The 12,249-nt window shown below is 35.3% G+C and overlaps 2 protein-coding genes across 2 annotated transcripts; one reads left to right on the forward strand and one right to left on the reverse strand.

Moving 5' to 3' along the window:
- Positions 1 to 248: 248 nt before the first annotated feature.
- On the reverse strand, positions 249 to 7,946 carry LOC135844175 (inhibitor of Bruton tyrosine kinase). Its single transcript, XM_065362311.1, has 22 exons — positions 7,760 to 7,946; positions 7,484 to 7,679; positions 7,234 to 7,419; positions 6,937 to 7,119; positions 6,676 to 6,870; positions 6,363 to 6,602; positions 6,045 to 6,281; positions 5,750 to 5,970; positions 5,515 to 5,688; positions 5,315 to 5,442; positions 5,089 to 5,243; positions 4,899 to 5,018; positions 4,635 to 4,822; positions 4,428 to 4,556; positions 4,145 to 4,346; positions 3,946 to 4,073; positions 3,677 to 3,868; positions 1,698 to 1,882; positions 1,205 to 1,616; positions 951 to 1,118; positions 736 to 874; positions 249 to 665 (listed from the first exon to the last, which is right to left on the reverse strand). Exons 2-22 carry the CDS (start codon positions 7,637 to 7,639, stop codon positions 543 to 545), a joined length of 3,861 nt encoding a protein of 1,286 aa, XP_065218383.1. The 5' UTR covers positions 7,640 to 7,679; positions 7,760 to 7,946; the 3' UTR covers positions 249 to 542.
- A 248-nt stretch (positions 7,947 to 8,194) lies between these two features.
- On the forward strand, positions 8,195 to 12,249 carry smo (smoothened). Its single transcript, XM_065362312.1, has 14 exons — positions 8,195 to 8,346; positions 8,451 to 8,793; positions 8,861 to 8,986; positions 9,059 to 9,160; positions 9,223 to 9,432; positions 9,510 to 9,685; positions 9,782 to 9,900; positions 9,981 to 10,208; positions 10,279 to 10,480; positions 10,552 to 10,719; positions 10,796 to 10,932; positions 11,003 to 11,171; positions 11,265 to 11,472; positions 11,551 to 12,249. Exons 2-14 carry the CDS (start codon positions 8,479 to 8,481, stop codon positions 11,755 to 11,757), a joined length of 2,367 nt encoding a protein of 788 aa, XP_065218384.1. The 5' UTR covers positions 8,195 to 8,346; positions 8,451 to 8,478; the 3' UTR covers positions 11,758 to 12,249.

Below are 12,249 nucleotides of genomic sequence, written 5' to 3' on the forward strand. Positions count from 1 at the left end.
CTTTGTCATTTTATTTCACGAATAAATCGTTCTATTCCTATTAAACACGTTCTTCTTTAATATTCAGATTAAATTACGTATTCAACTTGCCAAAATGATCTTAAAATCGTACTGAAAGAACTTCGAATTCGAAGGATATTCGTGATTTTCACGATAAAATCGTTCGATTTCAAAACTAAAAATTAAAAATCATCATTTTTTCCCTTCTTTCTTCATAAACATTCCATAAATTACCACACACAAAAAAATTGCAAAACAAGTACAAATATATTACTCGATCAAATAATACACGTCAAGACAAAAAACAACAACGAAACAATTACGCGGACTTGGTCATAACACGATAATAAATAATAATCTACGTCGAAGCAAAAAAGCAAACCGTAGGTAAAAATATCAACATTATAAAAAAATCCTAAATAAATAAATTAAAATATAAAATTTTTTGTCGTCGTTAATGTTAAACTTGCTCTACAAAAAAAAAATCTCGGTAACAGACCTCCCTGGATATAAAATAATCAGATTCGAACGACCGGCGTTCATCATCTGGTGATCCATTGAGGAGCTTCGATATTGTACGTGACCCTTTGAACAGTTATGTGTTCTTCATAAACGTCATAGACGTTATAAAACGCTTTCAGGTCTTCGATAGCTTGATCTTCGATCTATAAATAAACGATGAATTAGATAGATGATTCGAGTAGGTGATATTTTCAAGGAAATATAGGTTCGTACCTGAGTCAATTGTAATGATTTAGCTTCGATTTTTTTCGTTTCTTTTTTGATAATGGTTTTTTGTTTCTTTTCCGAAGCCATGATGGCTGAAAAGCTAACCGGTTCTGGGCTTTTACCCGGTCCCCAACGAACTGAAGGGCTGAAATCAAATACACCGATTAAATATACCTACTCGTTATTTAATTTTTAAAATGTGCCAAAACTGATCTTAGTACCTTTCAACGTGATGATCCGAAGGAGGCGAACAACACTTCATATTCCAAGCATTCTTCGGCGAACAAGGTTCAGGTTCTTCGCATTTCGAGGTAGATGATTCGCTCGCCGTTCTAAGTTTCTTGCGTTGTTTTTGAGACATCTTAGGTGTAATATTAATCAGATCGAAGCTAAAAAAAAAAAGAAGGTAAATTATCGCAATAGTTTGGCATAAATTACACACCTTCGTAGAAAATTGACGCAGAACTATACTAACTTGATGGTAATTGGAGAAGTTTTAGGTTTAGCATCTCCTTTTGCATCGGGACTCTCGAGTAATTTAGGAGCAGGTTCGGGAGTATTTTTCAGACTCCTCAATGGTACAAAATTATCCTTTTGTTCGACCAGTTCGGGACACTGTTTCACCGCCGAGTTGACTTTTAATCTGGATTTGACAGATTTTATTTGCTTATCGACTTCGATCCAGTTGCCTTCCGGTGGACTATGGATAAGTTGAGGTTTCATGTCGATGATTATGTTTTCATGAGGTATATTGGGCATTTTGTTCTCTTCGTCGGATTTTTTGCCTTTATCGGTCTCAGCTGTGGATATTCTTCGAACTCGTTTGACTTTTTTTATTTGGATCGATTTTGCTGGTTTCTTTTTGTGATCAGCTGTATGATCAGATTCTGAAACGAAAGAAAAATGTGAGCTTTCACGAAGGAAAAAAAATGAGAAAAGAGATGCTTGAATGTGCTAGTGATTATTACCTGGAGAAATTTCCCATTCGACGGGATACGAGTTGCCCATGCTGATGATTTCTTCTGAGCTGCAAGCGTCACTGTAGACAGGAAGTGTCGAAGGAAGACGACGACTAGACACCGTTTCTGTGGATGAACTTCGGTAATGATCGGATAACGACGTTAACTGGTCGTCGGATAGTTTTTCTAGATTCCTGTCAAAACAATTGATCCGAAATTAGTTGATTAATAATTAATTGTATTATCATCTTTCCAGAGGGAAAATATTGGATCTGATCAGATCTGAACAGGTCATATCTAATCAAAGCTCTGATCTGATCACATCAATCTGATGATGAGAAAATCTTATCGTATCTTATCTGAACAGATCTGTTTCATTAATTCATTATAGATCAGATCAGATCAGATCAGATCAGATTTAGACATTACTAGAATTCAAAGTGATTGTATCAGATCTGATTTGTAATAAACCTGATCAGATTCAGTAGGAGAAATTTCATAGGATTTGATCAGTAAAGTAAATCTGATCTGATCGAATGGAGAAAACAGGATTGAATCTGATCTGAGCCAACTTCTCAGAACAAATCTAATGTGGTCTGATCCAACAGACGTAATATTTGATCAGATTTGACCAATCCGATCAAAAATCAGATCTGATATCATAACAACCGGATCCACTCAGATCAATTTTGATCCAGGGAATGTTCAAATCATATCTGAACTGATCAAATAGCTAACAGGTCTGCTTGAATCAGATACAATCAAGTTTCATTCGTTAGATTCGGATCTGATCAGATTTAACTCAGTCATATTCAGATCTGATTAAATTTGAAAGATTTGATCAGATCTGGTCAAATTAAACGGGATATGTCTAGATCTGATTGGATCAATTCATCGGAACCAGAGAATGCTCAAAAATAATTTCATCAGAGAAGTTGGCTCAGATCAGATACAATCCAGAGTCCTCTATTGGATTTCGGTCGGATCTGATTGAACAGGTCTGATCAGATCAGATCCGAACTAGAGAATATTCAAACATGTTCTGAGTAGTTGGCTCAGATCAGATTCAATTCTGTTTTCTCCATTCGATCAGATCAGATTTACTGATCAAATCCAATGAAATTTCTCTTACTCGTACTGAATCTGATCAGGTGTATTACAAATCAGATCTGATACAATCACTTTGAATTCTAGTAATGAATGTCTAAATCTGATCTGATCTATAATGAATTAATGAAACAGATCTGTTCAGATAAGATAGAAGATACAATAAGATTTTCTCATCATCAGATTTATCCAATCGAATCAAAACTCAGATCTGATTACTTTTGACCAGATCTAATTGGACGGATGAAATGTCCAGATCTAGATCTGATTAAAAAGATTTATCAGATCAAAGTCTGAAGTCTGAACTGATGTAAAATTCAATCGAAACTGTGATATGATTGGAAGCATATTCAGATCTGATCTGGTCTGATCAAACCTGTCAAAATGGAAATGGAAACATTCAAGCTCTCCTAATCGGATCTGATCAGAATTCTGTTCTTATCACCTCAACTGGATTCAGGAATGACCAAATCTGATTTTATCTGGTTTAATCCGAGAGAAGGCGGCTCAGGTCAGATTCAGTTCGATTCAATCAGACAAGATTTGTCCAATCCGATCAGAACTCTGATCTGATTCTGATCCAATAGGAGAAACCTGATTGGAACTGATCACATTTAATCATCAATCAGATTGGATCCAGGGACTGTCCAAATCTGATCTGATTAAGCAGGATGGTCGCCCTAGTCAGATCCATTCAGCCCCCCCTCTGAATCTGATCAGTGATCAGATTTGAATAGAACTAATTCAATAAAAATTCTGATTTGAACAGATCTGATCTGATTAAATTTGTCACATCAAATTGAATCCAAACAATATTCGGATCTGATCTAAACCATTCTTTTTTTTGCTAAGTTCTATTTTAGCGAACCAAGTATAGGTACCTGCTATTTAAAAAGGACGGCATATTGATCGATATGAATTCGATACACGATTTCTTTAGCTGCTTCGCTCTCATGGTATCGGCGAACAGTAATAAATCTATCGTGTTTCTAATATCGAGGCAACGAACAAGGCAATTTTCACAGATTTCTCTCAACGTAGTCAATACGAATTGATCAGCAGCTACCAACAAACTTTACAAAAAAAAAAACATTCGTTAATAAATTGAAAATTTTCTAGCAATAAGTTCCTTCATTTTAGGAAAATTTACCTGCACCAAAAATTCATATCTTTTTTAGATACAGATTTGGAAACATTGTCAGTGTACAAATAGTCCAGTATTTCTTGTAATAGAACTCCGGAAATTGATAAATGGAATTCGTCGTTATCGTTGGAAGACTGAAAAAAAAAACCAAGATCAATAATATTGAAAAAGCGATACCACAAGATTCAAAATCCAATCAACTCACCTCCATCCAGAATCCAGACAACATTAGCTTAAAATACTCCATACGAGCGACTAGAATACATTTATGAGCATGGAAAACCTGTCCATCTTGACTTACTATCCTAACATCGCACAGATTTCTAAACTTATTACGACTGAAATTAAATGGCACTGGTCGGACGAAATCATTTTTAACTTTCAAACAAATGGATTCTTTTTCGTATCTGTAAAAAAAACACACACACACAATGAGCTATCACCGAATTCATTTCTCGATTAAAAATATACCAGGAAGGTATCGTTACCTAAATTTTTCTAAATGTGAACCGAATTTGTGGATTTGGTAATCACGAGCTACTTTACAAGCGAGTCTAATTGGGTCTTCGTATTTGCCCGGAGATCCTCCGATGGCTTTTTCGTTCCCTCTGGATATTCTGAAAATATGATAATTCATTTTAAAAATGTTTTTCAAGAGCAGAGTTCTCTTTGACATGTACTTTGGCAGGACTTACTTGATGGAACATGGTCCAACTTGGAACAAATCACAGAAACCAGTATAGGCAAAAGTTAATACTTGTTTGAATATATCCGGGTGAACATTATCAATACGTATGACACCGTTGGTCGATTTCAACGAAGCCAGGGGCTCACTACAGGATGCAATAATATATCTATGAGCAGGGAAGGATTTCGTATCGACCTGAAATCGTTCTGAATTAAAAATAAACTCCTAATTGGAACCTAACGACACAAAAAATTAAAACGAGATATAATACTTTATAAGTGATATCAGGGAACATATCCAATACGGAACATTCTTGGTAGAATTTTTCCATATCTGAATGAAATGATGATTTAATATCCGGCGAACAATCCATTATATCTGCCGATCGTTGCTGCGAAAAACAAAAATCGTTATTCGAGAAATTTAAAACATATTATAATTCTATTGACAGGATAAGATACCTGTAATATGCCGAAATTATCTCCTTTAGGATCCGAGAAAATGCAAACAGCTCTATGGGCATTTTCTATTTTACGTAAACTCATCACGTAACTTTCATCTTCAACTTCGGCGTAATGGTAATTGACCATCGTGTATCCTGAATTTTGACTTCTATCTGCAATTCAATCACATTAATTAATATTTCGATCCACCTACGTTGAAAATGCCACGAAATTTTAAACTAACTAAAAGTTTTCTCCAGAGTTTCTCCACAGCCAACGAAAGCTTCTCCTGTTCTAGTAACTAACATCATACTGGACGAATTTAATACTAAATCGGCAACTTTAATTTCGTGCTTGACGAGGAAATCACAGCTAGTAAAACACAATCAACCGATTAGTCGACGAAATTCCCTCAAATCACGTTGGAAAAAAATATTAACGAACCTAATCAGTCTAGTTTCAGCTTCATTTTTGAACTTCTTCCACAAGTAAACGTTTCCGTTCCATAATAAAATAGCGATTTTCAACTCCTCAGGTCGATACGAGGAATTAAAGCTTTTGATCTTTTTCGTATCCAGGAAACCTCCACTAACCGATACTTTCAGTACGGTTTGTAAACTGTAAAAAAACCTCGATAAAGGTTCACACAGCAACTGGTTTCAACGGTTACCACACTAACCAGGTCAAATTTGCAGCTGATCCGTCACTAGCGGCGGATAATTTACAAGCCAGACTGGTCTCGGTTTTGGAGACGTGTTTGACAATATGTCTCAGATCGATTTTCTGGCAATTGTATTCGTTTATTAGGAATATATCGTCGGCGTCGGTTACTACCGCTATGGCACCTTCGCTGACTGCCACGTTTGTTATCGTGGTGTATGAGAATTGCAAACAAGGAACCTGGAAATCGAGTAAAAACTTCAAAAATATGCTCTGAAAAGAGTTGATCGTTAAATATAAGAATCATGGAGTACTTTTGTAAAAGTGGGAAACGTTCTGGCGGCTGAATTAGGGTGCCCTAGTTGACCACCGTGTAATCCACACGTATAAAGTGTGCTACTGGTCCACACAACCGAATGATACGTAGATGCAGCTACACCTAGGGCGTTTTCATTCCATAATTCTAAATTAACTTTATGAGGTTTATTCACGCTGGAAGGAGCTGGATTTAAACCCAGTTGATGATAAGTATTTAATCCACAAGTAAAAATCTGCAAATAAAATATTTTTTTTTTTAAAAACCGACTCATCATAGTCAAAAATCGACTTCTCCTGTCATAACCTCAGCTTACCTGATTATCATTACAAATAAAAATGGAATGATCTTGGCCAGCAGAGGCTTTCATACAAAATAAAGAACTAGAGGAACTCGAAGAACTACTTGGAGATGAAATATTGGGGAAAACTACTTTACGAGGTATTAATACAGTTTCTTCGGAAGACAATCCAAGTCGACCACCTTGACCAAGACCACAGCTCCAAACATTGCCAGTCAAACTGACAAACAGAGTGTGACACTTGTTCATACAGATCTAAAAAAAATACAAAATCTATAATAATTTCAAGTTCTTTGAAAATTACGAAAAGAAATTCGCAAGAACTTACGTCGATAATGGCTTCGTTTTTCTTATCAAATAATTCCAAAAATTCCGGCGTCTTTTTACTCCTTTCAGCGCCAAATCCATTTGTATAATTATGGTTCGTACCCCAAGTATAAGCTTCGGTGAAATAAACGTTATTAAAATTATTCAGACAGTCTTGCTTGTCTTCGGCGATTTTACTCAGGGCATTGTAACTGACCTGCGACGATACACAAAATTAATTCACAGGAATCCGGAGATAAGCTTCCAAAATTGGGACACTTACGTCTATATTTTTAGCAGGGGAAGACTTTTTATCACTTTTTACAGAAGAAACGACCGAAGGTACGTCTTTCGTTGCAAATCTCGAATGCAATATGAACGGAGTCCATTCAACGTTAATGTTACGATTGCACAGATCCAAAGGATAATAATCTTCGTGATCTTTGATCAGTATATTAGCTTCAAGCTGGAAAAAAGTTAATTGAAATTCCAAATATTTAGCATATTTACTCCGTCGAAAAGAAAAACAAGCTCAAAATTACTCTAATTGCCAACTCCAAACAACAAATTATCAATTTACCTGCATTAACGTTACAGCAACGTTGATATGGCCATAAAAAATACTCCTGTGTAAGGCTGTATACCCAGATTCGAAATCCTGGAGATCGATACCAACATTACTGTATCGAATCAACCACTGGCATAACTCTTTACGCCCAACACTGGCTGCTATATGTAATACTGTACGTCCAACTCCATCTCGAACCTAAACCATCATGAGTTAGACGCTTTGCCCATTGTTAAAGAAGATAAAATCAAGATCATCTTACGGAATCGAAAGAACAACAAGTGTTGTTGATATAAGACGCTATATATTTATCCTGGACCTCCGAGGATGGAATACTGATAGCTGATATAAGTTCTCCAGCGTGTTTCTGAGACTTGCACGAATCGGTGCAATCTCGAAGATGAAATTTTTTCGGCATGATTACGTTCGAAAGTTGAAAATAACTTCGGGTATTTTTTCTATAAAAATAAAATCAACATATTATGCAATTTAGGGGTCAAAAACCTTAAAATTAGCGATGATGATTTGGAAAAGTTACCTGTTAATGATGAATATGTCGATGAAATACGATGAAATATATTTACATTTATCAACGTAGCGTAAAATATCTCGTACCTTATTCGCGAATAACTGTACAATTAAAATTATTAATTAAAAATTAACTATTAATTAAAAATTTGACGAGAAAAGAGTAAAAATTTTGATGATAATAAAACGTCGATGATAAAAAAAAAAGAAAAATAATTGGGAAGCTTTCGAAACCTCCAAAATCCAACCAATTTTCTGTGAAAATTTTAAAATAAAATGTTACTAGCGCTTTTTGCGACCAAAAAACGAACTTTTTTTGATGAAATGTTGAAAATAAATTTGGCAACACTGTATAAATAAACAATGCAATTCGCAGAAAATCGGCAACGTTGCTTTATTTTTATTGTTTTGGTTTTTTTTTGTTTTCATTTTTTATTTATTTTTTTTCGACCTACCGCAGCGCTGGAACGGGACCCGCTTTCTCGTTTAAAATTTCAAAAATAACTCATCAATTTACATCCTATTTTAAACAATGACCGTAAAATATTGAGAAGAAAAATGAGTGAAATGGTGTAACACAAATCGCTCTTCATTCAGGTAAGTGTTAGCTGCAGTAATCTCTTTTGTAGAATAGATTGGATGTGTTTCATCTGTTGCTTCACCGGTATGTGATATCTTGCTATTTGAATTCTATTTTGCAGATGACTAGGGAGAAATTTCAGCGCTGTCATGGATTTTACAGTGTTACTGTACTCGTTATTCATTCACTGGACGTTTGTATCATCAGCACCGAGTAATAACGACGGATATCCTTCGTTTTCTCCCAATAATCTCATTCCTGGTAAGCAGTTGAGAAACAAGGAATTTCGCGAGTACAATGAGACCGACGAAGGTATAAGTTCCCGTCCGTTGAAACCTCGTTATTGTGTAACTCGTGCCGAATGTATACCCCTGAATAATACGACATGTCTGGGAGTTAAAGTACCTTATACGAGGACTAGTTTAGGTCTCGTAGCTGATATTTCTACTCAGGAAGAAGCTCAAGTAAGTTAAGCTTTGGAAATAGGTTTCTCAACGTATCAGCAATCGTTTTACGATGATTTTATTTCAGGAACGATTGCATAAATGGCACAAGACTCTGATTCATATACCAAAGTGTTGGGCTGTGGTGCAGCCATTCTTGTGTGCTTTGTTTATGCCGAAATGCGAAGATGGGCAAGTTGTGTTACCGTCCAAAGTAAGTATCGAGGGTGTTTTGAAATGCTCGATGAATTGAGACGCGTCCTAATACAATGTTGTTTGTTCTCAGGAAATGTGTGATAAAATCCAATACCCTTGCCGGATCTTAATCACACAGAATCTATGGCCAGCTGAATTCAATTGCACTCCGTATAAACAAGAGAAATGCAAAGTATGCGATAAATTATTTTCATCAATCGAAGATTCGAAATTAACTCATGTTTTGGATTTCAGAACGATATGAGCGAATTGAAATTCAACACAGCTAGTCAATGCATGGCACCTTTGGTCAAAGCGGAACAAGAATCTTCCTACTACGAAGGTATCGAAGGATGTGGGGTTCAATGTCAAGATCCCTTTTTCAGCGAAGAAGAACGAAAGGAGATCGGCACCTATGTACTTCTCGGATCAGTTGCTGCTTTTTTGTCTAATTTATTCGCAGTTGTAAGATCTCATTATACTGTTAACATTCCTTATTTTTGTACAAAGACGTCTCATCTATTTCTATTTTTTTTGTTTAGGTGACGTTAATTTTAGACTGGAAATCAACTTCGAAGTTTCCAACAGCTTTAGCAGTATTGTACCTAAATATAAGTTTTCTTATGGTTTCAATCGGACACCTATATCAATTAAGGCCTGGAGCTAATGATCATACCATTTGCCATAAAGATGGCACTCTGAGAACCTCAGAACCTAGGTATTTAATTACAAATTATTTCAGAAGTAGTTGGACGTAGTTTTTAGGGTGTATTTAGTGTATTGGTACTTAGTTTTCGTGTCTTGTATGTTACAGTTTAGGTGGAAATTTATCCTGTGTGACTAGTTTTGTATTTGTTTATTATTTCCTTATCGCTGGAATAGTTTGGTTTGTTGTAGTCGCTTATGCATGGGATTCGTATGTGAAACGAAGCGGTATTATTTTGATTTCTTTTTTGGCTCATACTGTAGTTTATTTCTGTATTTCGTTATCGTGATTTTTTTTTCATTCGCAGTAAGAGGCGGTGTTCCTGAACGAAAGGATAAAAGAATCCCTTACTATCATATTTCGGCATGGAGTTTGCCAGTTATACTGACTGTGACGATAATGGCGCTGGGAGAGGTGGACGGAGATAGCCTATTGCACGTTTGTTTTGTCGGCGGAGTGAATAAAAAGTATCGTTTGATATTTTTCCTCGGTCCTTTATTGTTCTTGGTGGTTGGATGGCTTCTGTTCATGAAAGGTTTGTATTGATTTTCGTCCCCCTTTTCCCTCCTCTCACACGACTAACGGTGGATATTCGAATTTTTCAGGTGTTGTGACGTTACTTTGGTTTAAAATGACCAACAAGGAGCATATTTCTCCGAAATCGAACAAGACGGTTTGGACGAATATATTCAGAGTGCTGATATTTTCCAATTTTATTCTTCTTTTTGGGGTTGTTACGTTTATTTACCATATTTACGAGTATCTGCATCACGAAGAATGGAAAAATAGTTTACGGAAATCTATTATGTAAGGAAAACGAGGTCGTAATTTATTTTGAAAACTTTGTATTCGAGTTTTAAACGTTCTATTGTTTACAGCTGTCAATTAAATTTCGCTGACGATACTGAGAATTGTCGAATCTGGCCAAAACCTAGTTTATCGATGATTGAGTTACGAATTCTAGCTCTGTTTGGAACTAACATCAGTATGGCGTTATGGGTTTTTGAAAAATCTGCCAAAAGGAACTGGATTATACTCATGAAGAGGTAAATTTTCTAAATCAACTTCTCATGTCAAAAAAAAATCAATTTTATCGTATTACACAATTATTTTTTTGGTCAGAATTTTGCATAAAGAAATAAACGAATCGAATACCATTACGAAGCATAAGCTTATCTCTTTCGCATATGCCAAGAGGAAAAATCTGGAAAACGGAGGCAATCTTTCTATCGATATGAACAACCATCAAGATCCAGTTGGTAATAATCATCTCGTTAACTATACTATTAATTTTTTACTTTAGTATCTCAAATCTGATATTTTTTTCAGGATTGAATTTCGAATTGAATAGTCTAGGATCTCGATACTGTAGCTCTTCGTGGGCCAAAGTTTTACCAAAATTGATCACCCGGCGTGGAGCATTGGCAGTTGTTTCCAGATCAAATTCTAGTCAACGTGGTAATTCCGTCGATTCCGAGTACAGCATCAATTTCAAAAGGTAAAAACCTGATGAAAAAAGGAACTTTTCCATATTCATTTATTCAACGATCAAGTACTCGTGTTCATTACACTTTTGTGATTACTTTCGCAGAGTTTCCATCGAGTCTCATTCGAGGAGACATTCGATCGAATCTACAGTCTCGATGCAAACTGTAGAGGTTAAGAAAATGGTCCACAAGAGACGGCGAGATAAAAGAAGACGCGATAAAAAATGCAATTATAAATATAAAACGACCGAAACAAAAATATCATCGAGACACAGCAGTACTTCGTCTTTGGCTAAAAATCTAGAAAAAGAGGTACAATTTTTATATCACTGTCACTATTTTTTTTTTTGCTCTTATATCCGAACTATTTCTAAACAATTTTCATTTCAGGTCATGGGTATTTTTATATCCAACGAACGAACAACTCTCGCACCGAATATGAACAGAAGATGCGCCATTACCGGTATAGGTAACAGTACTTTGAATCTATTGGATATAGGACGAGAAATAGAGAACCGTAGCGATAACAACGATTCTAGTAATAGCTCTGTTACCGAAACCGATTCTGAAATGCAACAAGTAACTCTTCCGTCCTGAATTTAAAGACTGAATTTTTTTCAACTGTATTTTCCTAAGCTTGTACGAACAACGAATAATTTATTATGTGAGACTGATTGTGCGGACGTTTGGTATCGCGTTGCATTTTTGTGTGTGTGTGTTTTAATCCGACTGGGTTGTTTATTGATCGGAAAATATTTAGTATTATTTTTACATAATTATGTATGTAGTACGAATTTTTCATTGTTTATGTAACTAACAGTTAAACTAAGATCTCCATTTTACTATTTCTGTATTATTTTGATTTTGTCACGAATGTATGTGTATGTATCGTTTTAGTGTCTTTTTTTTCCTAATTGACGTGCCAATTTTCTGAGAAATGCATTTAAAATGTGATATTATTTATGTATTTTAAATAACGTAGTCAATTCTGTATTTGTATTGTAATTTTCTTTTTTTTTATTTTACATTGTGTAATTTGTGTACTTCGTCTTCCTTTCTAATTTTAATATATTTGTATGTTTTTGTATA

The sequence above is a fragment of the Planococcus citri genome, chromosome 4, assembly GCF_950023065.1.
Source record: "Planococcus citri chromosome 4, ihPlaCitr1.1, whole genome shotgun sequence".
Classification (NCBI taxonomy): domain Eukaryota; kingdom Metazoa; phylum Arthropoda; class Insecta; order Hemiptera; family Pseudococcidae; genus Planococcus; species Planococcus citri.

What these genes read in the sequence shown, in the direction of transcription:
- LOC135844175 (XM_065362311.1), bottom strand. Translation starts at nt 7,639, where the DNA reads ATGCCGAAAAAATTTCATCTTCGAGATTGCACCGATTCGTGCAAGTCT. An exon ending in TCAGCTGCAAATTTGACCTG is followed by an intron (nt 5,689 to 5,749) that starts GTTAGTGTGGTA and finishes GTTTTTTTACAG; the next exon opens with TTTACAAACCGTACTGAAAG. An exon ending in GTTGGACCATGTTCCATCAA is followed by an intron (nt 4,557 to 4,634) that starts GTAAGTCCTGCC and finishes TCATATTTTCAG; the next exon opens with AATATCCAGAGGGAACGAAA.
- smo (XM_065362312.1), top strand. Translation starts at nt 8,479, where the DNA reads ATGGATTTTACAGTGTTACTGTACTCGTTATTCATTCACTGGACGTTT. An exon ending in CTACTCAGGAAGAAGCTCAA is followed by an intron (nt 8,794 to 8,860) that starts GTAAGTTAAGCT and finishes ATTTTATTTCAG; the next exon opens with GAACGATTGCATAAATGGCA. An exon ending in TACAGCATCAATTTCAAAAG is followed by an intron (nt 11,172 to 11,264) that starts GTAAAAACCTGA and finishes TTACTTTCGCAG; the next exon opens with AGTTTCCATCGAGTCTCATT.